The sequence below is a fragment of the Helianthus annuus genome, chromosome 15 (assembly GCF_002127325.2).
Source record: "Helianthus annuus cultivar XRQ/B chromosome 15, HanXRQr2.0-SUNRISE, whole genome shotgun sequence".
NCBI lineage: Eukaryota > Viridiplantae > Streptophyta > Magnoliopsida > Asterales > Asteraceae > Helianthus > Helianthus annuus.
The window spans coordinates 25770849-25798673 of record NC_035447.2 but is presented as its reverse complement, the minus strand read 5'-3'; the positions used below and the strand labels follow the sequence as shown (position 1 = coordinate 25798673).

Genomic DNA, 27825 nt, shown 5'->3' with positions numbered 1-27825 from the left:
AGTAAACACATAATTTTAAACTGATGGTAAAATCGTAATTTTAAATTTTAAAGCGGGATAAAATCGTAAATTTGTTGGGTCAATAGGGGAGTGCCATGCAGCTGCCTGACACTATTATCTTGGCCGCCCATTTGAGCCAATAAATGTAAAGCACTATTACCGCCCTTGAAAATGTATGTATTGAAAATATGGTGGGCTATGGCTCTAAATATGTTTAGGAAAGCAGAGTTGTTCGTGACCGTTTGAGATTGACCAGATAATAGATCAAATCAAAATCAAACTCAAACTAAGCTTGTCGAGTCCTCGAGTCACTGATGACGGTCAGAGAGTCTCGTGACGTTGTGAGATTCCTGTCCTCTCGTCCTACAAGAAAGAAAACCGTTAGCCTCGTCACAGAGGACCCCGGGGGAGGGGGGAATCCGTGACCAAGCTCCGGCGTGAGAATAAGTAAGCTTGCCGGAGGTAATGAGAAGTCTATTCCGACGAGTATCGTCGTCGGAATATTCTCCTTGGTGTGAATTCTAGGGTGTATGAGTAAATGTAAGTGAGCAAATACTATCCGAGGTTGTCGGAATAAATAAGATCACAGAGCATTTAGTGAGAGTGAATCTTCTGTGTGTTTCGTTGAGTTTTTACCTTCCTTAAATAAAGGGAGTGACTTATCTCTATTGGAAATCATAACTGGACGATCTAACGGTTTCTGGGTATCTTTGGGGAACTCAGACACGTGTCTGAGTCCCAACGGCATGATCAGAGGCCTCATTAAATGTGGCCAGCTCGATCTACTTCTCTTTTCCGGCGACTTTATCTTCTCCATTAGTCATGCATTTATTATGTTCTGTGGTTCCTTAGATCCCTTTCAATCTCCCTCCCATTTTACGTTGCAATTGCCTTTTGAGAGCAAACATGAGGATTGGGCTTATTAGCGGGCCCAAATGACAGAAGCCCAAGACGGGTTATGTTGGGCTACCAACAAGGCCCGTCGTCAAAGCTCAAACTCGTCGAGTCTAAATTAGAGGTTATTTAATAAACGTGCATGAACTTAAATAAGTTGTAACGCCCGTCTCAATTAATCAAGATTTTAATAAAATACACATTTTAATGCTAAAATGTGACTTTACAAAAACTTGTCATACTAACATTCCCATATGTCTACAACATTTCAAAAAACATATTTATAAGTGTTTACATAATTCACTTATAACAAAACAAATCAAGATTTGACGCAGAAGCTTCATTTAACGTGTGTTCGGTTCTTGCTCGTCGCTTGATCTTCATCCGGGACTCTCGACATTCACCTATGATCAAAACCAACTTAGAAGTCAGTTTTGATAGTTAAATAACAAGTACAACAAGGTAATTGGGTCAAATGATCAAAATAAATAAGAATTTACTCCGTCGCCGCGCGCCACGGCAAACTCTTCTGGCCGTGGCGCCACGCCACGACTTCATTTTGACAGAATGTTTGCATCAGTTGCTGCATATTCCCAGCCAAGCTTGATTTTACGAAAACGAGCATAACTCTTTCGTTATTGATCCGATTTACACGATTCTTTTTCCTACGTGATCGTAATTTAATTCTCCATCACATGGAGTTAAAATCCGACATCCGGATTAAATAAATTAGAGTTTTTTAAGCCTTCGACTTATTATCTTTTTACTAAATTTTGACCCGTCTATGTGTTTATCAAACAAACATGTTTGTTTGACCCCCATTTTTCACGAACCCTTTATCTCCAACATTGTCTATCATATTAGGTTCCAGTCACGGGTTCCTACGCATTATCTACCCATTTTACTTATAATCTTACTTTGACCCATTAAGGGTATTTATGTCCTTTTAAGCATAAATCACGCCCATTTCTCGTATGCCTCATAATTTCAACCATTCATTTTGATTGGTCTTCCATCACAACTATGATTGTGGTGGATTTAAAGTAATAAATTATTTATTCCGAGTTTTTATCCCTCGGATATGCCATTCTACGACAAGACGCATTTAAGGCATTCAACCCTTAAAAGTTTATTCCTTCAAATCTTATACGCATCTAAAGGTTACAAAATCATAATATAAGTTTCTAAACAACCTCTAAGGGTTGTTTACCCGGTTTACCCATTAAGGGCTTTATGGTCATTTTTAATCCCTCGTTTTACGACGAAGGATTTTGGCTACTTGTTTAACCGAAATTGTACGTTTAACTACAATCATATTTATACGTACCTGACTCGGGTCAACATATTGACCCGTTTTAATACCTTGCGTTAATTATAACTTAATCTATGGCGACGCAATTATCCGAATTGCCGATTGCTCCTGTTAACATAAACTTGACAACCACATTAGTAGATACTGTCAAATGGTGTTATCACCACCATTCGACCCGTTTGGCCTATATGACCAAACATTTTCATATGTATCAAAACATGATTTTTAATTACCAATTTGCCCATCTGACCCATTTCAGATTTTTCTTTCATTAGTTCGCTTTTCTTACTTATTTAGCCCATTTTGGCTTACGCCATGGGTATCCCTTTAGCCTTGGTTTACATTAGTCGACACTCGACCAAATTTCCACTTTTACCCTTTTTCTCAAAATTAATTGAAAATCCATAATTTCTTAGTCATTACCTGACCAATTTACCTTTTCGCCCTTTTTACCGTAACCCATGGTTCTCAAATATTTATATTTGTTCTGACCCGTATCAATTGCGTCGGAATCGATATTCTCAATATTATCTTTATCGTATTTATACTTATAAAATAAGTAAATATTCTACAAAAGGGTGTAAGTTTCACTTACCACGGATCCGGTTTATGCTTCCCTTCTCGTACTTGATTTATTTGACCGCTTCTTTTCCAAGCCTCCACCTAGCTCGTTTAAGCGTCAAACTATTGTCAATCATTTACAAGGCGGTTAAATTAGTCATTAACAATCACGACTATTCCACCTCACTTATTTTCTATGTCGAAGCTACTATTCGACTTCATGATTAGTTAACTTAGTTTATCAAAGTTAACTATTTTCAATCACATGGTTTACAACATTAAGTCTAAATCGACATGATGTTTAGAACCCTTAGCACTTCATATTACGCATAATTGCCATGTCATTCAAATACGCGTTTTCACTCTAATTTCAACACTTTAGTTCTCATTTAGGCATTTTAACAAACACCTAATGTGCATAATTTTACATATTTACTAACTAGTTCATAACTAGTTATTTTTACCAAGATTTACATCAAAATCAACCCTCTATGTCTAGCGTTCATGAGCTACTTCTAGAACTTATATCATAACATCAATATTCATCAATTTAACACTCTAATCCGAGTGTTCATCATATTATCATAAAACCCACCTAGCACATAATAGGGTAATTATCAAATCCCTAGTTTTGGCACCAATTCATCAAGTTTTCAACTAGGATTTGTTTCTAAACGAAGATTTCATCCCAATAACACTTATATACATCAACATTCATTCCAGAATTTCGATTATGATTGTTCATCATAATCTCAAAGTATCACCAAATCATAAAATTCAACATACCTTGTGATCCCCACGACTTGGTGGTCATTTATACATGATCATGCCTTTGACTTGAGCTAGTTTTGCCCTTCAATTTGGTGAAATTGAGAGGAGCTAGGGTTTGAGCTCCTGGCTCCTTCTTCTGATCGATCTCATGCACACACCCACTAGTGTGTGTGTAGAGTTTTAATTAAATAAAAATCAAGTTTTAAATCTTCCTCTTTTGGCCCCTCTAGTTTGTAACTTTATAATAAGGGTGATTACCCAAGTTTCCTTCTTTATTTTAAGGCACATATTTAACTAGGTTGATATTCCTAGTTACTTGGTGGGTTCAGGGAAGTTATAACCCGTTTTATTTTTAAGTCCCGTTAACTCAGGCCTTTCATAAATTTATTTTCTCAAAAGTCTTCGTATAACCTTTATTTAATATTAGGTTTAATTATTTAAATCCTAATATTTACCGGGTAAATTTTACCACTAACGGTACTTTACCCGTCTTTTAGTGTTAATGTGGTTTGATTACCAAACCCATTTTCGGGGTGTTACAAGTCTACCCCCTTAAAGAGGTTTCGTCCCCGAAACCTTTCTCACGTACTTTATTAGTTTAAATCATCCGAACCTTAGTTTCGGTGATCACTTGAGCATTGCTCGCACACATAATACTCTTATCAGGGAAGTATGGTAATGTTCTTTTGGTTTCAAAGCGTATACGCCTTTTATATGTATGGCCTCATAGGTCGATACTTTCATTTTGTATTTCTTATTCTGGTCATTTATTTGACCGAGTTGTCATCTGATCGGTCGGTTGTATTTATTTTCATCATGTTTACTTCAAGCTAATCTTATTTCAACAGGCGCTTTATATAAGTCGTAACATTACTCCGACTTTGAAAGGTTTTACCGGCCAGACTGATTAGTCGACGTCACTTTATTCCCCGTCATTAGGGTATATCTTATTGCCAACCCGGCCTTTTACGTGTTTTCTGATTTTCATATCTCGTAACTGACGTTACGACTTGATTGTATTCTATATCACTTTTTGTGACTGTGATTACATCACGTTTTGTTTAAGTTTATGTCGACTTCTATTATCGGAAATCTTTCCTTCGAATGTATCGCTTTGCACCTACCGGTGCCAAGATCCATATTCCTTGATATTAATCATTTTCCGAATTCGTTTCATGATATTCGTATTTGTTAAAGCGTTGCTTCTCACTAATACTGAATTTTAGTTTAACGCTCTTCGCTTGAACTCATGTCAATTCCAAGGATTTATCCCCTTCCGTTGTCATTTCGGTAATGACTTCATCCACTTTTGTGACGTAACACAATTTAAATAATTGTGAATTCTTTTGTCATTTTTGTCCGTTTGAATGTTTTAGTGAAATTCTTCACTTTTGTCAACCAGACCTTTCACAATCTCTTTGCTTTTAACCCATTTAGTTAACTTAGCGAAACCCATCGCTTTTATACGAACTTTATCTCCCGTTATTATTTTACGCGGGAAGTTACAACCAGTTTCCTTGTTTTATACTATTGACCCGTAGGTTCTTTCGCTTAGCCTCGTAGGCTATTTCTTTATATTTTCACCTTTTTACCTTATTAAGATGAGACCCCAACACTTCGTTTCTTTCTATTTGGGACCCGAAGGTCTTTTTGGTCCCGTAGATGTTAGCCTCATTTATAATCTCGTAGGTTATGATAATCCCGTAGATCATCTTTTATTCAAGTCTTTATTCAAAGGTATATACATTTATATATGTATATGGCATTAAGGCACCCTTTTTATGTTCAAAATCATTTATTTTCGCATTGGTATTTCCTTTGACCTTGACCGTAGTCTAAGGCTACATTTGTTTTCTTTCGGACAAATTTTCCGACTTTATAACTTCTCACGTCATTTATGTGTCGGTTCATCTTATGCTCACCATTATCCAGTTTACATATATTCGTATTTGATTATGTCCCATTACCGGGCTCATTATTCTTTTGCTTTTAACGCTACCGTTATCCCGCTTGCGCTTAGTCATGCCATCCGGCATTATATTATATTCAACCCGTTTGACTTATTCATGTGAAATTTTATCATTTATGGATTTCAAACTTCATTCTTTGTTCGACCCATTCAACTTTAAAATAGTTTAACATAATTTATCAAAATTTCTATTTACATCATCTTGTCGTCTTTTAGTCATGACTCAAAACCCGAATCTTTTAACTTTCCATCCGAGTTCCTGTTTCTCTCTCTACGCATGTGTTTAAATCCTTACCCATCATCCGGGTGTTTTACCGAAGTCGTTATTATTGCAACCCTTCCGGTAGGGGTGTGCATGGGTCGGTTTGGGTCGGTTTTTACTATTATCCATAACCATAACCGCTAGTTCGGTTACGGAGTTTTGGTAACCATAACCATAACCAAACTGCGGTTATGGTTAATCAGTTATGAAGTCGGTGATGGTTCGATTTTGGTTAATTTCGGTTAAGTAACCAAGCAAGGTTTGAAATAAATAGGGTTGTGCACGATTTGAACTTAGCTTGAGCCTATTTTATAAGATAACGAAGACTAAACTTTTTGGTTAAACTACCTATTTAGAGTTCTTTTTAATAAGGTAATTCTCAAACAAAAACAATTATGGCCATAACACCTTAGTTCTTTATCAAAATAAATGACATCTATATCAAGATCATTTTGTTACTAACATACTTTTATCTTAGTAAAAACCCTCTATATGGTTTTGTAAAACACAAATCTATTATATAAAGTTAACATCACAACTTTGGTTCGGTTTCGGTTATATTCGGTTAACCAAAGCTTCATAACCATAACCATAACCGATTGAGCGGTTATACCAAGTTTCATAACCATAACCATTGGTTATATTGGTTATCGGTTATTAGTGGTTCGATTATGTTGGTTATGGTTCGGTTATCGGTTATGGTGGTTAATTTGCTCACCCCTACCTTCCGGTATGCATTAAGACTTCACTTCACTTTTATATTCTGACTTTGTCCTCAAGTTTGACGTTTTACAAAAACGGCTTGTTAAGAGACATATTTGCATTCTCCGGGTTTGAGTGTAAGTACACCCCCTCCCAATGCATATCTTAATCATTTTACATATTTGCATTCTCCGAGTTCGAGTGTAAGTACACCCCCTCCCAATGATATCTTAATCATTTTATATTAATCTTTGTCCCTTCACTCGGGCTCATTATCCTAATGTAATACGCTTCCGTCACCCGGCTGTGTGTTTACATTATTATCAAATATTTTGCTCATTTGATTCATTTGGGTACTTTTTAATTTGTCCCACTCACCCCGTCCTTACTACATCGGATGTAAGCATGTCCATCATAAAAAAGTTCATGGTACCACGTGCTCACCACTTACTTGGCCAGAGTAAGCGATCAATACCTGGTATACATGACCTTTTTATAATTTTCACATTACACCCCATGTAAGTAATGCCTCTATTTGTTTCTCTTGGAAACAATATCCCGGATAGATTTTCTATTTGGGTTTTTTCCAAGTTTTTAATCTACATATGCAACTTTTAATCTTTACGTATTTGTTGCATATTACTATTTGTGCAATTAAATTTAAAATGTGCACCTGGTAATGCTTGCCCTAACGGGCTTCTCTTGCCATTAGCCTAGTTCGCGATCGCTACGCGGTTTAGGTCCTTGATGAGCATACTCTTTGGACCGTTCCTCTGTCAAATCCGCGACTTGTTAAACTCTCGCTATCTTCATATGCGAGTGTCCTTCAACTAAAACATTTACAACAGTTAGTAATTTCGACATTAATGGATGCCCGTATTATAATACAAGGCTTTTCTACTATACGCATCAACGCGTGTAATTTCGTTGACTATATCTACTGTATATCGTTTTTATTGGTGTAATGTGTATTACACGATAACCATATGTGTTGTTCTCAACACTTTAATCATACTAAACCATTGATATACATGTACTTACTGGATTTGCGATCAAGCCTCGAACCGAACACACTTTATTCTTTAACCATGAGCTCTGATTACCAACTTGTAACGCCTGTCTCAATTAATCAAGATTTTAATAATAAAATGCACATTTTAATGCTAAAATGTGACTTTACGAAAACTTGTCATACTAACATTCCCATATGTTTACAACATTTCAAAAACATATTTATAAGTGTTTACATAATTCACTTATAACAAAACAAATCAAGATTTGACGCGGAAGCTTCATTTAACGTGTGTTCGGTTCATGCTCGTCGCTTGATCTTCATCCGGGACTCTCGACATTCACCTATGATCAAAACCAACTTAGAAGTCAGTTTTGATAGTTAAATAACAAGTACAACAAGGTAATTGGGTCAAATAATCAAAATAAACAAAATAAACAAGAATTTCAAGAATTTACTCCGTCGCCGCGCGCCACGGCAAACCCTTCTGGCCGTGGCGCGACGCCACGGCTTCATTTTGCAGAATGTTTGCATCAGTTGCTGCATATTCCCAGCCAAACTTGATTTTACGAAAACGAGCATAACCCTTTCGTTATTGATCCGATTTACACGATTCTTTTTCCTATGTGGTCGTAATTTAATTCTCCATCACATGGAGTTAAAATCTGACATTCGGATTAAATAAATTAGAGATTTTTAAGCCTTCGACTTATTATCTTTTTACTAAATTTTGACCCGTCTATGTGTTTATCAAACAAACATGTTTGTTTGACCCCCCATTTTTCACGAACCCTTTATCTCCAACATTGTCTATCATGTTAGGTTCCAGTCACGGGTTTCTACGCATTATTTACCCATTTTACTTATAATCTTACTTTGACCCATTAAGGGTATTTATGTCCTTTTAAGCATAAACCACGCCCATTTCTCGTATGCCTTATAATTTCAACCATTTATATTGATTGGTCTTCCACCACAACTATGATTGTGGTGGATTTAAAGTAATAGACTATTTATTCCGAGTTTTTATCCCTCGGATATGCCATTCTACGGCAAGACGCATTTAAGGCATTCAACCCTTAAAAGTTTATGCCTTCAAATCTTATACGCATCTAAAGGTTACAAAATCATAATATAAGTTTCTAAACAACCCTTAGAGGTTGTTTACCCGGTTTACCCATTAAGGGCTTTATGGTCATTTTTAATCCCTCGTTTTACGACGAAGGATTTTGGCTACTTCTTTAACCGAAATTGTACGTTTAACTACAATCATATTTATACGTACCTGACTCGGGTCAACATATTGACCCGTTTTAACACCTTGCGTTAATTATCACTTTATCTATGGCGACGCAGTTATCATAAAACTTGACAACCACATTAGTAGATATTGTCAAATGGTTTTATCACCACCAGTCGACCCGTTTGACCTATATGTCCAAACATTTTCATATGTATCAAAACATGATTTTTAATTACCAATTTTCCCATCCGACCTATTTCAGATTTTTCTTTCATTAGTTCGCTTTTCTTACTTATTTGGCCCATTTTGGCTTACGCCATGGGTATCCCTTTAGCCTTGGTTTATATTAGTCGACACTCGACCAAATTTCCACTTTTACCCTTTTTCTCAAAATTAGATTACACTACAAGGTAATCATATTGAAAATCCATAATTTCTTAGTCATTACCAGACCAATTTACCTTTTCGCCCTTTTTACCGTAACCCATGGTTCTTAAATGTTTATATTTGTTCTGACCCGTATCAATTGCGTTGGAATCGATATTCTCAATATTATCTTTATCGTATTTATACTTATAAAATAAGTAAATATTCTACAAAAGGGTGTAAGTTTCACTTACCTCGGATCCGGTTTACGCTTTCCTTCTCGTACTTGATTTATTTGACCGCTTCTTTTCCAAGCCTCCACCTAGCTCGTTTAAGCGTCAAACTATTGTCAATCATTTACAACGCGGTTAAATTAGTCATTAACAATCACGACTATTCAACCTCACTTATTTTCTATGTCGAAGCTACTATTCGACTTCATGATTAGTTAACTTAGTTTATCAAATTTAACTATTTTCAATCACATGGTTTACAACATTAAGTCTAAATCGACATGATGTTTAGAACCCTTATCACTTCCTATTACGCATAATTGCCATATCATTCAAATACGCGTTTTCACTCTAATTTCAACACTTTAGTTCTCATTTAGGCATTTTAACAAACACCTAATGTGCATAATTTTACATATTTACTAACTAGTTCATAACTAGTTATTTTTACCAAGATTTACATCAACATCAACCCTCTATGTCTAGCGTTCATGAGCTACTTCTAGAACTTATATCATAACATCAATATTCATCAATTTAACACTCTAATCCGAGTGTTCATCATATTATCATAAATCCCACCTAGCACATAATAGGGTAATTATCAAATCCCTAGTTTTGGCCCCAATTCATCAAGTTTTCAACTAGGGGTTGTTTCTAAACGAAGATTTCATCCCAATAACACTTATATACATCAACATTCATTCCAGAATTTCGACTATGATTGTTCATCATAATCTCAAAGTATCACCAAATCATAAAATTCAACATACCTTGTGATCCCCACGACTTGGTGGTCGTTTATACATGATCATGCCTTTGATTTGAGCTAGTTTTGCCCTTCAATTTGGTGAAATTGAGAGGAGTTAGGGTTTGAGCTCCTGGCTCCTTCTTCTGATCGATCTCACGCACACACCCACTAGTGTTGTGTAGAGTTTTAATTAAATAAAAATCAAGTTTTAAATCTTCCTCTTTTGGCCCCTTTAGTTTGTAACTTTATAATAAGGGTTATTACCCAAGTTTCCTTCTTTATTTTAAGGCACATATTTAACTAGGTTGATATTCCTAGTTACTTGGTGGGTTCGGGGAAGTTATAACCCGTTTTATTTTTAAGTCCCGTTAACTCGGGCTTTTCATAAATTTATTTTCTCAAAAGTCTTCGTATAACCTTTCTTTAATATTAGGTTTAATTATTTAAATCCTAATATTTACCGGGAAAATTTTACCACTAACAATACTTTACCCGTCTTTTAGTGTTAACGTGGTTTGATTACCAAACCCATTTTCGGGGTGTTACATAAGCTCACGAACCTAGACGGGCTTATATAAAAATAATAACTTTTACTTTATATAATAGTTACAAGATTTAGAATTATGTGAGAATCACTAGAATAACTGAGATTAATTTTGGACTACTTACAAGGGTTAGGATTATATGAGAATCACTAGGGTAATTAAGAATAATTTTAGACCACACATTTTTCTAAAAAAAGAACGAGAGGATTCTTGAAAAAATCAAAAGAACGAGAGGATTCTTGAAAAAAAACGAAGTTTTGGCTTAGATTTTCCGATAATCAGAGGCTGCAAAGTGGGGTTGCAGGTTCAAAACCCTACCCTCCGCCATCCTTGCCGCGCCATCGTCAGTTTTTTTTTTTTTTTTTTGCATCATCACAGCCGATTCAAAAAAGGCACCATATTCAACCGATTTAAACATTCAAAAGGAATAAGAACATCATTCAAACATATTCAAACAGTTTCAAAAAAAATTCAACAGATTTAACAGAATCAACCCTCAGATTGAAGCAGATAAAACAAACCATCAAGAAAGACAAACCCACAAGATTCAAACCCAGATTCAACAGAATCAACCCCGCATCAAAAACAGAGTTTTGTCTCCGATGTTTTAACCCCAGATTCAACAGAATCAAACCCACAAAGATTCAAACCCACAAGACAAACCCACAAAGATTCAAACCCAGATTCAACAAAAATAAAAAACCCACCTTCACTGACCCAACTCAAACCATCATCTCGAGTACCCACCACCTCCGACATCGGCACTACACCACCGTCAACGAACACCCACCACCTGCCATCGAGCACCCACCACCTCCGACATCGACACTCCAATGTTTTAACTCTGATGAACAGTGGCGGAGGAGACGACGGCGGCGGCGACCAATGTTTTTCTCCCCGTCTCTCTGATCTATTCCGTCGTAGCACCACCACCAGACGGTGGTGGTGGTGGTGGTCGGTGGTTCTTCAGCATGAAACAGGGGGGGTGGGGGGACGGTGGTTGCGATGTGGTGCTGGGTGTGAGGTTAGACTTGGGGCTGGATGTCATCGAGAGATAGAGGGAACAGGTTGATGTTTGTTGGAGTTTTGAAGATGAAGACTAAATGAGAGAGGAGAGATGAGATATTTATAGAAAGTCTGCAACTTTAAAAGAGGAGAGAGGATATATTAGACATTTAAAGGAAATGACCAAACTACCTTTTTCTGTGATTGGTTGAGAGTGGTTCTCGCGGTTCTTACAACTGGAGGTGGTTCCTACTTTAGCGGCTCCATATATATATATATATATATAGGACAAAGATCCATTAGGAACCACCCTTTATCGCGAGAACCAATGTGAACACAACCAAAAATACCTAAAAATAACTAAAAAACACACAATTTTTTTATTTTTTTTTATAAAAAATCGCTACTTTTAGTAGCAAAAAAAAAAATTGGCTACTAAAAGTAGCGATTTTAACTTAAAAAATATTAAAAAAAAATTTTTAGAATTTTTTTGATTTTTTTAGGTTTTTTGGAGCTTTAGTTTTTAGCCTTTTAGCTTGGGGGGGGGTTAGGTTTTTGGGGGGTGGGGGAGGGGGTTTAGGTTTTTGGGGTGGGGGGGGGGTTAGTTTTTTTTAGATTTTTTGGGGGTTTTAGTTTTTAGCATTTAGCTTGGGGGGGGGGGGGGTTAGGTTTTTTTTTTTGGGGGGGGGGGGGTGGGAGGGTAAGGTTCATGCGAGAACCAGCTTTATTGAGAGAACTGCGAGAACCAATGTGAACACAACCTAAAATAGTTAAAAAAACCTAACCCCCACCCCCTCCCCCCAAAAAAAAAATATAAAAAAAAGAAATTTTTTTTGTGTGTTTTTTAGCTATTTTTAGGTATTTTTGGTTGTGTTAACATTGGTTCTCGCGTTTCTCGCAATAAAGGGTGGTTCCTAACGGATCTTTGTCCTATATATATATATAGGGGAGGGTTTAAATGAGAACGCTAAATATTGTGAGAACCGTGAGAACAAATGAAAAAACCATGAGAACTTGGTCAAAAACAATTCAAATTCAAAAATTTTTTCTACACTTATCATTATTATTCGAATACAATGTTAGAAATTCAATTTACACGTTTAAATTTACGTGAATTCATAAATAAAGAAAATTTACACATGTGTAAGTTTGCCATTTACACATGTGTAAATCTGCTATATTTACACATGTGTAAAAAATCTAAAAAGAATGATTTTGAAATGAGAAATGAATTATTTGATGTTATAAATTCTTGTTCTGATGTTGTATCTTAATTACAATGAGGTTTGTATAAAAAAAATTGGTTTTGATTGTTTTTTCATTCGTTCTCACGGTTCTCGCAATATTTAGCGTTCTCAAGATAACCCTCCCCTATATATATATATATATATATATAGAGAGAGAGAGATGGGGAAATGTGAGATATTATACAAATAAAATTAACCTAGTAAATATACAAATAACTAGAGTAATTCTATACATTTTTAAACCAATGGAATTACACTACAAAACAGTGAACTAGATCGAGTAATAACAATTAGAGGTTGGATCCTGTACAAGAGACAAACTTCGTACGAAGCATACACGATTAGGAGAGGAGGACAAGTGTCATTATCTTAAGGGTAATTTAGTCCTTTCTTACTTGAGCAAACTTCCCCCTTAATTTTCAAACAGCTATAACTTTTTCATACGTTAATATTAAAAAAATTACACCGTATTAACGAGTGAAGGGGTATACACCGTATTAACGAGTGAAGGGGTATGGTCTCAAATTCTGTGCCGATATGCGCAACTACAAGTATGGGTCACGCGCAGAAGGATATACCCAAGTCAAACATCTGCGACAGTTAGTCATTTTCAATGGATTCGCACAAGCACTATGACAACCCTCATTGGTGCGAGTCTGAGCATGCTAATGATGCATGTTACAACCAGTACAAGTGTCAGAGCATGTGACCAATAGGCGCATGCCGGGCTGTGTCTATTAGAGCCTCATGATGGACAATCGTGTGGGAGACAATAAGTACGAAAGGGCAGTGACATGTCACCAATCACTGCTCCATAATCTTCATTAACAGTTGATGATAGACCAGACAATAAGGATAACTACCAGGCCACGTGGATCCAATCAGAGTGCACCATGTAACACCTCGTAAATTCGTGTCGAATTATACAATGACACGTGTCCATACCCTCAATTACGTCTAATAATTTGGACGAGAGGGACTAATTTTGTCAAATTTTGAAACTTTGAATGTGGAGGGACCAGATGTGTCAACATGCCATTTTAGGGCCACTGAGTGACCTTTTACGGACCGCAAGCCTTTGAGCTTACGGACCGTAAGCATATGAACATAATAGCTTTTGTAAAGGGTTACGGATCACAAGGCATTGTCCTTACGGTCCGTAAGGATTTGAAAACTAGTGGCGCTCAAGCTGGCTTACGGACCGTAAGCCTGAGGCCCCTACGGTCCGTATGGGACTGCAGTGACAGAATTTTGTTTGGAGGCCAAGTATCTCTGCATTTCTGCCACCTCTCGCAAATTTGCCACCCATCTTCAATGTTTGCCACCTCCATGGACACTTGTATTGATCCTAGATCATGCTCTAACACCTGGATCAATCTTGTGCACCTTTATCTATTATAAATAGAACCCTCATGTTCACAAACAACTTGCTCATTTCTTTAACTCTTCTCCTCTACTCTAATCTGGAAGTTCCTAATCTTAAAGAAGCATCCACTGAGTTAAATTTTCTCTAAGGATCACAAGTAACTGCTCATTTCCAACTCTTTTCATTTTTATAGGCTTTTATTAGCCGGAAGTCAAGCAAGTTGACTTTTGCTTTGACTTTCGGTTTAGACCATTATGGTCCAGCCATTGTTCGAATCGAAAATGGCTACGTGATCGTAATAATGTAGGTGTTATTCCCTCAAAAGGGCACCTCATGGAAATCACGTTAAGTTGGTCAAATGACGGGTCAAAGTTAAGTTAAATAAAAAGTCAAACGACAGATTTTTGGAAACTTTATAAAATGAACTTGTAATTGTTTTAACTCATGTTTTAACACCAAATCAGTTAGTAACTAATATCAGAACATGTATGAACATGTTCAGCCCGCCATTTCCTGTTTATGTGTCGGTTCGCAACCGAAAGTCAAGCAGTGTGACTAGAAAATCCACATAACCCGTTTTAATCTGTTTTGCTTGAGAACTTATGTAACATCCTGCGTCCCTAAACTTTTGGTTTTTGTCAATTTTAGTCCCTATACTATGTAAACTTGACTCTTTTGATACCTTGTGAATCTTAATGTTATGAAACTTGATTCTTGATGCTTAATTCTAGATGCTTGATTCTTAATACTAGATTCTTGATACTTGATACTTAACTCTAGACACTTGATTCTTGATACTTAATGCTATGAGACTTGATTCTTGATTCTAGATACTTGACACTTGGTACTTAATTCAAGATTCTTGATGCTTGATACTTGGTGCTCGACTCTTGAGACTCGTGAAACTTAAGACTTGGTTGAACGAGAGACTGGAGACTTGATACTTATGTAAACTCGGAAACTTGGAAATTTTTGTGTTAATTGAATAATCTTTGTAGGAAGTGATACTACGTAATACTATGCAACACAACGCTTAATCTAACTCGCAAAACGAACCAAAGACGGAAAGGTTGCAAAACGGATTGGACTGTCCGAATGGACATCCGATCGGATAACCATCCGATCGGAGGGCCATTCGACCGAACAACCATCCGATCCGTCCGCTTACACCGCCTTACCTCCTCTCTGACACTATAAATAGGATTGTCACATCATTTCTCAATGATGTGACAGAGCCCTCCGATCCAGACGCATGCACTCCCATTCTTGAGCACTTTTCTTCGATTCTAGGCCGATTCTTGTAAGTTTCCTCTTAGATTCATGTACAACTTTGATCATTACACTATTCTCTACATGATTCTTTCTCGAAATCACACTTTTCACCGTGAAATCTCTAAGATTCGAGCTCTTGAGGATGACGTCATCATGGCAGTTTGTACAAACGGCTGTGTGATGTCATTCCCGTCAAGCTTTAGCTCAGATCTAAGGAATTTCATGCGCTTTTACACCGAATCTTTACTAAATCTAGGTTTTTCAGTCAATTTCATGTTTATCTTCAAACTTTCTTAAACTTTTTACTTAAAACGGTGGAATCCGGACCCAAACGGGCTGTGGACTTGATGATTAGTCTGGAGTCGGCTTGGAAACGGATTATCGCAGGAGGAGATGGCCGGACCACGGATTCAGACATGAACACCGTCAAGGACAGACACCTGATCTGACGGGGTGATTCCCAACCGATCAGATAGGTTGAACCTTGATGTGTTTTCCGTGTCTCAATACGTACCATGTCGTCACCGTTAAACGCAAAAACTTAGAAACTTTACAAGATTGCGAAAAGGGACAAGAACATCTCAGTCGAATGACAATCCGATCGGACCGCCGTCCGATCGAACGACCATCCGATTGAGTGACATGTGCCTTACAACTTTCAACACTTAGACTATTTTGAATCAGAAACTTTGAACTTTGAAACTTACACCCGAAAGGTCATTCGATCGAACGGTCATCCGATCGAATGACTTGGTATAATGCTGCAACGAAAACTTCAAAAGAAAGACCTTTTGGAAATACACTAATTGAATCGAACGACCATTCGATCGAATGGCCATCCGTCCGGATGACCATCCGATCGGATGGTGATCTGTCCCAACCATATGTCATCCGACCGGATGACCATCCGTCCGGATGGCCATCCGATCAGGTGACTGATCCGACACTTTGCACGATTCTCGTTATTCTACTCGACACTTATCTATTAAACTATAATCAGGCTAGTTCAGAGCTCCCTTTGATCCAATCTATAGGTGCCGATACTTAGCACCCACTGTGAATATACTCGATCCCTTTTTGTTTTAAACTTTTGGGATGCAACATGTATTCTATGAAACTTGAAACTATTTGAATATAACTCTATCCTCTGTAAATGTGAAACTTGATACTTTTGGATTCTTGATTCTTGATTCTTTATGTTATGTGAACGTTTAATCCTTGTGTGTAGTTCCACCTTAACAATAGTAGCGCTATAGGAAGATGCACCTCCCCACTATTCTCGGGGGTATTGTTAGGTGGATTCTATTTGCTTTCCTTGATTCTTGGGAAAGTGGTAAATGCATTGGGACACTTGGGCTATCACTTGGACTGCGAACACTAGCATGGCTGAAACTATTTTATCGTTTACATGATGGATATGAGTCTTTTTAAACTAATATGCTATATACTCAAACTTGTATACTCGCCAGTACATTATTGTATTGACTTTATTTTAATACATGTTGCAGGCTGATAGGATGCTGGATTCAGGAATCAAGCTAGGATGATGCTTAGAAACTCACCTAGTTAATTTAATTAAGTTATGAACAATATGTGAAACTTGATGTAATTCTCGATACTTGTTGGTTGGTTTGGTTGAATTTAGACAGTGTTTGAATCTATTTAATCTATATTGAAATATCTAGTGTTATGGAAACTCATGAGCAATCTGAACGCTTAGTGCCGTGCCCCGATGTTTCCGCCATCGGTTGGGGTGTGACAGATTGGTATCCGAGCCATAACTATAGGGAATTAGGATAAGTAGAAATACTTGCCCTAGTCTATAGTTCTAGAAATCTTGACTCTTATATGTTGATTAAGACTTATGCATTCTACCGTATCTGCTTCCTAGCAGCACATTTCCTGTTAAATTTACATGCCTTTCCTAAGGCTGACACAATATACACTTGGATACTTTGAAAACACTGCTAATCAGTGTTTGCATTCTGCATGATAAACCCAAGCTTGCAAGTTACTAGAAAGGGCATATAATACAATCACACATTATAGAACAAGTTTATATCGAATTTCATCCACTATCTATTGTGATATTCTTCCATCTCGCCTTATGTTTCATCCATAAAAAGTGGTTTGTTTAATCTCGTCCAGTTGCTTTGAAATTGACACTTTTTTACCTTCGAATACCTTCTTATTTCTGCAGTCCCATATATACCACAACATCATCATTATGACCGCACAAATAACTTTTTTCCTTTTGTATGAAGTCTTCAATTCATTCACCACGTTCATAACTTTTGATACTGTTGCACAAAGGGAGATAGCCGGACCATCTAGCTATATACCCATCGGCCACCATATCATGTTAGTTGCCTGACATTCCATCAATACATGGTTTATCGTCTCCTCCACGTATCCGCATCTCGAACATAATGTGTCTCCCACCAGGACCCCTCTTTTTTGTAATTCAATAGTTGTCAGTATTCTGCCTGCCATGGCTTTCCAAACAAACATATTTGCCCATCCTAACTCGTCAGCTTTATGGCCGAGTTTGATTTATTATCCAAGCTCAAAGCCCACTCGGTCAAGCTTCACAAAGATCGTTGGGGCTGGAAATCGGATATTGGAACAAATTTTGAAGTTAAGTATGCTCAAGAGGATCTACGAGCAGCGACAGAAGACACACAAAATGGAAGTAGTTAGATAGTTTTAGTTACCGTTAAGAATAATTGTTAAGGGAAAAACTTCCGATATTTTCATAAATTATAACTTATTGACCATAAAATGTAAACAGCCAAAATTAAATAAATAATGGTTTTATCATGTGTACATCAAAATTTAATTTTATTAAAACAATTTTTTTTAACTTTTTAAATCAAAGCTATTTCATTTTTAAATGACTATAAATTCAAAATCAATAATTAATATTAATATGTGGGACAATATACATTAAATCATAAAAGACAAGTGAGATAACGTGTCACAATAATGTTTACAACATATTAAAATCTTAAGCATTTAAGTCGGGTTAATAGGTTAGTTGTCGGGTTAGATTAATGAGCTTGAATATGACATACCTATTTATCCGTGTTAAATACATAAAAACTCATCTAAGACACTTTGAATCGTGTAACTAAAACTAGGTCCGTGTAAACCATTTATGTAAATGAGCTAAACGGGTTAATGAAATATGCGTTGATTGTAATCAAGTTGTAAATGAGTTAACATGTTAAAAGTGTAAAAGATATGATTCGAAATTTTCAGTTTTTAATTAAAACGAACTCATGGATAAAAAGTTATAAAAATAAGTTAAACAAGTCCAATCAAACCAAACACAACCCATATGATTAAAACCAGTCACACTAATGTACATTTGGTTGGTTTATAAAGTTGTCCAAAAAAAAAAAAAAATAAATAACCACTCAAAACAACTCAACCCATACATACATTCCAACCCAAAACATGATGAACTTTCTTGAGGGGCTAATATGTATAGAAACCAAAGTTAAACATCCAAATTGTGCACCATAGACTTTATGCACCTTGACTTCTTTTTCTTTTTTCTTTTTTCCAAAATCACCCAAAAAACAAGAACCAAAAATGAATCAAAAGGCTGATACCCCATCTCTCTCACTATCTTTTCCAAAACACAAAATTAAGGTTTAAACTTTAAACCTCATCACAAACCTTCAAACCCCTTCATCAAGATTCAATTTTTCCAAACCCTTTATTATTATTTTTATTAGTATTACTCCACAAATGGGTCATCATCAAACCCCCATAAAACCCCTATTCCTCCTCTGTTTCATCTTCATCCACCATTACGACGTCGTTTCCACTACCAACTCAGACAAATCAGCCCTCCTAGAGTTCAAAAGATCCGTATCCGACCCGTACGGGCTCTTAACAACCTGGAACGAATCCAACCCGGATCTTTGTTCCTGGGTCGGAGTCACTTGCGGGTCGGGTCACCGGGTCGTGGGTCTTAACATAACCGGTGGAGGTAATTTCGGATCTTTTACTTGTAATAAATATGATCAATTTCAGTTGTACGGATTCGGAATTAGAAAAAGTTGTGAAATTTATAATGGGAAATTGATGGGTAAGTTGTCATATGCAATTTCAAAGCTTGATGAAATTAGGGTTTTATCTCTTCCGTTTAATGATTTAGAGGGTGAAATTGGAAGTGTAATTTGTGGGTTGAAGAAGTTAGAAGTTGTTGATCTTGAAGGGAATATGATTAGTGGGAATTTGAAGTTTAATTTTGGGGATTTAAAGAGGCTTAGGGTGATTAATCTCGGGTTTAATCGGATATCGGGTGAAATACCCGATTCGCTGTCGAATTTGAAGAGTTTAAAGATTCTGAATCTTGCTGGGAATCGGTTAAACGGGTCGATTCCGAGGTTTGTTAACGGTGAGTTACGCGGGTTGTACTTGTCGTTTAATCGGATTTCGGGGAGGATTCCGAGTGAGATTGGGTATGATTGTGGTGAGCTTGAGCGGTTAGAGCTTGCGGGTAATTTGTTACTTGGGGGGATTCCGTCTAGTTTGTCGAATTGTAGTAAGTTGCGATCGGTTTTACTGTATTCGAATATGCTCCAAGGTGAGATCCCGGGTGAGCTTGGTCGGCTTAAGATGCTAGAAGTTTTGGATGTTTCGAGAAACAGTCTTCGCGGGCAGATACCGAAACAGCTTGGAAACTGTACAGAAATGTCGGTTCTTGTGTTGTCGAACTTGTTTGATCCTATCCCGGATGTCGGTTCTCGTTATGTAGTCGAGTATAATTATTTTCATAGCGAGTTGCCTTTGGAAATTACGGTTTTGCCCAAGTTGAAGCTGCTATGGGCTCCAAGAACGACTTTGGAGGGCGGTTTTCCGAGCAACTGGGGTGGTTGTAAAAGTTTGGAGATGGTAAACTTGGCTCGAAACTTTTTCACAGGTGAAATCCCGAACGGGCTAACTCTATGCAAGAAGTTGCGGTTTCTTGATTTGAGCTCGAACAAGTTGACCGGCGAGTTAAGTGATGAACTTCCGGTTCCGTGTATGATTTTGTTCGATGTTAGTAAGAATCATCTTTCAGGGCCAATCCCGTCTTTTCGTTACACGACATGTGAACCGTTTGATGCCTCGTCTGTGTACACACGATATTTTTCATTTCAAACCGCAAAGGATGGTGAAAAGGGAAGTCTTGCAAACACTACAAGATTTTTGCGATTCAACGTCTCGTATAATGACTTGTCGGGCCCGTTGCAAGAAAACTTGATGGCTACCACATCTTCAGTACGGCAGCTGACCGAATCCGGTCCAACAAACGGGGGCGATTTTGTAAATTACTCTGATTCTTCAACCACGGCGCCAAAAAGCAAGAACGGGAACTTTAATTCGATCGAGATTGCTTCGATAGTATCAGCTTCGGCCATTTTTTCGGTTCTTCTAGCGCTGATTGTTCTTTATTTCTGTACCCGAAGGCGGCCCAAGTCCGTGGCCAACGAGTCGACTCAAAAGGAAGTTACTCTTTTTATCGATATCGGGCTCAGGTTGAATTTTGATAGTGTGATACAGGCAACTGGTCACTTCAATGCTAGCAATTGTATAGGAAGCGGTGGATTTGGGGCAACGTATAAAGCCGAGATCTCCCCGGGGTTCCTGGTGGCGATAAAACGATTGGCGGTAGGACGGTTTCAAGGTGTACAACAATTCGAAGCTGAGATCAGAACATTAGGGCGGCACCGCCAACGGAATCTTGTGACACTTATCGGATATCATGCGAGTGAAACCGAAATGTTCCTAATATATAACTACCTACCCGGTGGAAACTTGGAAAGATTCATTCAAGAACGATCGACGAGAGCCGTTGATTGGCGGGTTCTTCACAAGATCGCATTGGATGTCGCACGAGCACTCGCATATCTCCATGATCAATGCGTTCCGCGTGTTCTTCACCGTGATGTCAAACCTAGCAATATATTGCTAGACGACGATTTAAACGCTTATTTATCCGATTTCGGGTTGGCTCGGCTATTGGGTACATCAGAAACGCACGCCACCACCGGAGTCGCCGGAACTTTTGGTTACGTGGCACCTGAATACGCGATGACATGTCGGGTATCGGATAAAGCTGACGTGTACAGTTACGGTGTAGTACTTCTCGAACTGTTATCCGATAAAAAGGCGTTAGACCCGTCTTTTTCATCTTATGGAAACGGGTTTAATATTGTCGCTTGGGCGTTAATGCTTCTCCAAGAAGGACGCGCGAAGGAGTTTTTCACAGCTGGGTTGTGGGATGCAGGGCCGCACGATGATCTCGTGGAGGTGTTGCATCTGGCGGTGGTTTGCACGGTGGACTCGTTGTCGACAAGACCCACCATGAAGCAAGTCGTACGGCGGTTGAAGCAACTTCAACCGCGGTCATGTTAACCGCAACATAATAGTTATGATAATCAAATTCTTGTATATGTTTCTAGAAGACAATTGATTGTAGTTGTAACTTGTAAAATTATGTTATAATGTCATGTACCTAAGATTATACAAAAATATAATGACAAAGAAAACTTTATTAAATGTTTGATTTGGCACACATAAAAGGGCCAAACCACCAGTTTCGGAGCAAGACAACGATTTTTGTCGTCCATATCAGAGGAACGTCGCTGGCGGCATAACGACGATATGTCTGAGAGGGTGTTCGACATCGCTGCCGCCACCGTGTTTGACGAACTCCGCCGGGGTCAAAAAGCTACCATGACAAACACACACTATTCTCACTTCTTCGCCTTTTCGGTATCTGTACAAAAACCCTTCTATCTTTTTGCCATTAACACCATCGCCTTTGGTCGAAACGCAAGGCATGTCGGCGAACATCATCTTTAAGGTTTCGTCTTTCGACAGGTTTTTGTTGATGGTTTGAGACGACAGGTTTCTGTTGATGGTTTGAGAAGATGTTTGTGAAGCAATTGAGCTTGATCTGTAGAGGTTTGAACTTGAAGATGTGTGTGAAGCAATTGAGTTTGATCTGTAGATGTTTGAACTCGAGATCTGATGCGATACGGCTTGATGACTTGCAGTGCTTTTAAGTTCAGTGTCTTTGTTGGTTCCTGTTATTTAATAACAACTTTAAGAAAGAATGTATGATATAGTATAGAAGAAAGAAACAGAGACTATTATGTGTTACAAGGTTACATATTACGATATTATGAATCACCTATTACCATCTAATTAGGTAGTGAAACACAACACAAACATAATATGAAATTTGTGGGTTAACGTTTAGTCTAAATAAATTCTGGTCAGTTTCTGGTTGAACTCACAAACATGTTTAGCTATAGTCAACGGGTTCATCAGTTGACCCAGGGTGTGAATTTCTAACGGGACACAAACCTAACATGAAATTCCTGCAAGCATGTTTAGCTAAACAGTTCGTGTCTAACTTAATTGATTCACCAGTGGCCCCATTTAACCCATTTGTTTACTATATATAGTTTTAAAATATGTTGTATCTAGTAACTTACAGTAATAGGGTATTTTTTACGTACAAAAGCTTAAAACAGGTTAAAATAGCTTAAACATTGTATCTAGTAAAACAAATGTCGTGTTCTGATTCATGTGTGTTACACAATTTTTGAGCCTACCGACACACGAACACCACCTGTTTATCTAAATGGATTTATGTCAATTTAGTGTTGAATCCATAAACAAGTTTAGCTAAAGAAGTCACGTTCGTGTTAACTAAAATGTTCACAAGTTGACCCATGGTATGAAATTCTTAACACAACATAAACCAAATATAATTCGCGGGTTTGGATTTAAGTCCAACGACATTTTAGCTAAACAAATTGTGTTCGTGTCCACTTAATATGTCGACACTTTTAAACAATGTAGCATCTTTTATGTTAAAAGCCTAAAACAAATTGGCATAGATTAAACATAATCTCTTCCAGTAAAATAGTAACAGTTTATAAATTAAGAATTTCAAAGTATTTATTATACACCAAAATAAATTAATAACTTTTGTCCAGGTTAAACATACCGTGTTTGTATCAACACTTGTCGTGTTCTGCTTCACGAGTGTCACACAATTTCAAACCCACCAACCCATGAACATAAGCCGTTTAACAACTCTAGAGTCTAGACTACTAATCTATAGTGGCGGATCTAGAAAATCCTTATAGGGGTAACGCTTCAAAAAAAAGTAACGAAATCGAAAAAGCGTCAAAAAAATGTCCAAATTTCCATAATTTACACTACCGACAGATTGTCAAGGGGTAGCGGAGGCCACCCCTTGTTCTAAGGTAGCTCTGCCACTACTAATCTATGTATCATAGTGTTTGTTATATATCAAATTTAAATTTTAAAATAACATAGCATTCATGTTACGTTATAGATAATAATATTTTTTTTTTCTTAAATTATATTTTCATTAAAATGCCAAAATAACAAATTACAAATAAGTGGCAGGTAATCGGGTAACAAGTTGCGCCGCAACCCCTTTTGAGTTGCAAAACCAATTCTAGACGGAAACGACCCTTAAAGATTGAGAGATTACTATTCACAACCGTTAGAGCCTGTTTTAAATTAAAACTAAAACCGTATATAATATATAAACTACTCAAACCAATTTTATATTTAACTACATTTAATTTAATCTAACCCAAAAATAAAAAAGTAACACACCTGAAAAAGGTTGACTTTCCAAATCAGAAACTCCAGAAGATCCACCACTCGCCGGAGATCCAACACTCACCTGTGACGGAAAACTTGACGGACGTGGAAGCGGAGGCAACAATTCATTACCGTTAACCAAACTTCTCATTTTCCCTTCATAACTTTCCTCCACCCCCAATCCTTTCACCACGCGCCCATTCTTAACCTTCTCCACGCGCCGCCGCTTCGCCTCCGACCGCCGCAACGACTGCAACTCCTTCCGCTTCTTCCACTCCACCTCCGTCTCAATCGGCAACGAACACGTCCTCGTTAACGGAAACAACGTCAACGACGTCGTTTCATCATTTCCCGACGATAATTTCTTAAAATCTAAAAAATCAACCGTCGAATTTGACCTAATTAAACGGTTATTCTCGCCGGAAACATCCTCCGCCGCCACGCGCCGTCTTTCAACGCCGAATCGGCCGTTCGACGACAATCCTAAACTCAGCTCCACGTTTTCCTCATCGTGTTTTTCGCCTTTCACCGATCCACCGTCGCCGAAACTCTTCAAAAAATCCATCGGAAAACTTTCCCGGCGAGCTCTAATTTTTTTTTTTAATTTTTCTTGAATTTTCAAAGCATGAAATCTGTTAATAATTTATTTACAAACATGTTAAAACAGCAGTTACGATGGATGACGTCATGATTTCTATCAAAAAACGGTTATTTTGTTGAAATTTGTTGAATTTTTTTGAAATTTTGAAAATGTTTTGCCGGAAAAGGTCGCCGGTGCCGGACTTTGCTCCGCCGGCGGGGAGGGGGAGATTGTTGCAGAGAGAAAGTATAGGTGCGAAAAAGAGGAGAAAGTGGGGAGATTTTTAATGTGGAGGGTGATGTGAAAAGACGAAAATGCCCTTGAAAGAAAGGGTTGGGATAGAGGTGGGGTGACACGTGGATATGTTTAGGAGAGGGGATATTGCCACGTAAGCGTTGGAAAGAAGAATGTGAACAAGTAGATGAAGCGTTTATTGTAGGTTGAAAGGGGGTTTGGTGATGGACACGTGGAGGTTTAGAGGGTAGGGTTGTAATAGCCACGTGTGTAGTAGGTTTTTTGCAGTAAGTTGTTCCTTGCCTCTGGGCCCACATTTTTATTATTATTAAAAAATGAGTGTTACTTTTTTTTAGTTTTATTGTTAAGTTTTTATAGAGTTTATTGTTAGGAGGAGATATAATAAAAGGAATTATAATCGTTGATTGAGTTAAATGTAATTTTAGTACTTGTGGTTTGGTTTATTTTGGTAGTTTAGTCTAAAGATTTCATTTTTCGTCTATAGATCCAAAAAAGTTTCACCGTTGTCATTTTAGTCTACTAGGTTAACTTCATCCATTAGTTCAGTTAACGAGAAGGACAATTCGGCCATATAAAATTTATTAATTTTTATCATAAGTGAATAAAACATATAAATTTATTAATTTTATCATAAGAGATCTTGTTATACACATGAAACATATAATATTTAAAACTATAATATACTATTCCTAACATGAGTTTATAACTGATTAAGTCTTGTCAAATATATGTTAGAGTAAACTACAATATGTGTCCCTGAGGAAAGAGACAGCTATCAACTCGCGTCCTCAAAGTAATAATTTTGTTTATTGCGTCCATAGTCATGTAAAAGCGTTACACTTTGAGTCCCTTGAGATAACTTTATTACTTTTTGTAACTGAAATGACTATATTACCCTTATATCTTATCTGTTGTGTGTTGTGTCCGTGTGATTTCTAACTCATTCTCCTTTGTGTCCCAAGCTTAAAATTTTTTGTTGGTGGAGATACAATAGGAAGTTTATTTGGCTAGGAAGGATAGGAAGTGATCTTAAACATCCATTAAGTTAATCAAGGGCTAAGATTAAATCAGGGAAATTGAAAGGAAGAAAAGAGGCGCGTGAGTTTGTTCAAGGGCATTCTAGTCAATCCAAGCCAATAGTTTCTCTCTCTTCCAATTCCCCCCCCATTTTTTAAACGTTAATAACTCTTTTATACGACATTATTTTTTTATAAAAATTGCACCAAAAAACGAGCGTTTTTTTATCTTTAAAACGAGTATACTATTGCTATATTTAAAAAAAAAAAATTTAAACCCAGTTGCGTAAAACGCAATAGAAAAACCACGTAAAACGCAATGAAAAAAAAAACCTAAAAAATGACATTTTTCTAAAACGCAATGCACAAAAAACACAAAGAAATGACTTATTTGTAAAACGCAATGGCCAGAAAACACATAGAAATGTCTTATTTGTAAAACGCAATGGCCAGAAAACACATAAAAAGTGTTTTACCTAAAACGCAATGCACCAAAAACACAAAGAAATGACTTATTTGTAAAACGCAATGGCCAGAATACACTTAAAATGTCTGTTTTCTAAAACGCAATGGACTGAAAACACATAAAAAAGTGTTTTACCTAAAACGCAATGCACCAAAAACACAAAGAAATGTCTTATATGTAAAACGCAATGGCCAGAAAACACTTAAAAATGACTCATTCTAAAACGCAATGGACTGAATACACCTAAAAATGTGTTTTACCTAAAACGCAATGACTAAAAACACTTAAAAATGTGTTTTTTTGCTAAAACGTAATAGCCAGAAACGCATAAAACTCTCTTATTTCTAAAACGCAATGGACACATAAAATTGTCTGTCACTGTGAACTGTCTGAATTGTCTACGAATTACTGTCTTCGAAATGAGCCAATTTCTGGAAAATTAATTTTTCTGATGCGTTTTTAGTACAGCAATTTAATCGAACGGGGCTGCCGCCCCTGGGACCCCGCTACCGGGGGCTGCCGCCCCCGGACCCCCGCAAAGATCGTAAAACGCAATGACTAAATCAAAAACCCAGATCATGAAAATGAAATTAAAGAATTTCTTACATGGATTGAAGCCGATTTCTTCATCAATTGACGAAATTTGAATGATAGAAACATTTATCAACGCTCGAATCGAACGACTCGAGTGATTATCTCCAAAATCACCGGAAAAACGAGATTTTTTTATGAAATTAAACTGGGTTTTCTTCAAAAAAAGCTGAAGAACACGTTGATCAGGTTCTGAATCATTGATTGGTGATGAAAATCGCACTATAATGTAGTGATTATTGAGATAGAAAGTGAAGAAATAGTTGAAGATGGTGGGTTTTGAAAATGGTGGGTTTTTGAATTTACTGGGTTTTGAAAAAGGAAGAAGAAGAATTTGGATTAACTAAAATACCCTTTCTCTCTATTTTAAAATTTGCCACATATCATAATCCTATGGCTTCCTATCCTTCCTAGCGAAAATTAACTTCCTATTTGATCTTTTCCCTTATTATTATTATTATTATTATTATTATTATTATTATTATTATTATTCTTATTATTATTATTATTCTTATTCTTATTATTATTATTATTATTATTATTATTATTATTATTATTATTATTATTATTATTATTATTATTATTATTATTATTATTATTATTATTATTATTATTATTATTATTATTATTATTATTATTATTATTGAGACCCATTTGTTTCATCCATTTTGTTTTACTTAGTTGTTTATGTTTATAATCATTCAATTCGCAACCTCTAATTGCTATTATAAAGTTTTAGTTGAGTTTTTTCTAC

General features: G+C 36.9%; 2 protein-coding genes across 2 annotated transcripts; one reads left to right on the top strand and one right to left on the bottom strand.

The window, feature by feature from the left end:
• The first annotated feature begins 18990 nt into the window (after positions 1-18990).
• LOC110937472 (LRR receptor-like serine/threonine-protein kinase RPK2) lies at positions 18991-22083 on the top strand. The gene has a single exon (XM_022179897.2). It carries the CDS (start codon positions 19268-19270, stop codon positions 21923-21925), a length of 2658 nt encoding a protein of 885 aa, XP_022035589.1. The 5' UTR covers positions 18991-19267; the 3' UTR covers positions 21926-22083.
• Positions 21984-25006, bottom strand: LOC110937473 (ninja-family protein 3). Its single transcript, XM_022179898.2, has 2 exons — positions 24176-25006; positions 21984-22599 (listed from the first exon to the last, which is right to left on the bottom strand). Exons 1-2 carry the CDS (start codon positions 24726-24728, stop codon positions 22142-22144), a joined length of 1011 nt encoding a protein of 336 aa, XP_022035590.1. The 5' UTR covers positions 24729-25006; the 3' UTR covers positions 21984-22141.
• Positions 25007-27825: the final 2819 nt, after the last annotated feature.

What these genes read in the sequence shown, in the direction of transcription:
- LOC110937472 (XM_022179897.2), top strand. Translation starts at nt 19,268, where the DNA reads ATGGGTCATCATCAAACCCCCATAAAACCCCTATTCCTCCTCTGTTTC.
- LOC110937473 (XM_022179898.2), bottom strand. Translation starts at nt 24,728, where the DNA reads ATGGATTTTTTGAAGAGTTTCGGCGACGGTGGATCGGTGAAAGGCGAA. An exon ending in GGAAAGTCAACCTTTTTCAG is followed by an intron (nt 22,600 to 24,175) that starts GTGTGTTACTTT and finishes ATTAAATAACAG; the next exon opens with GAACCAACAAAGACACTGAA.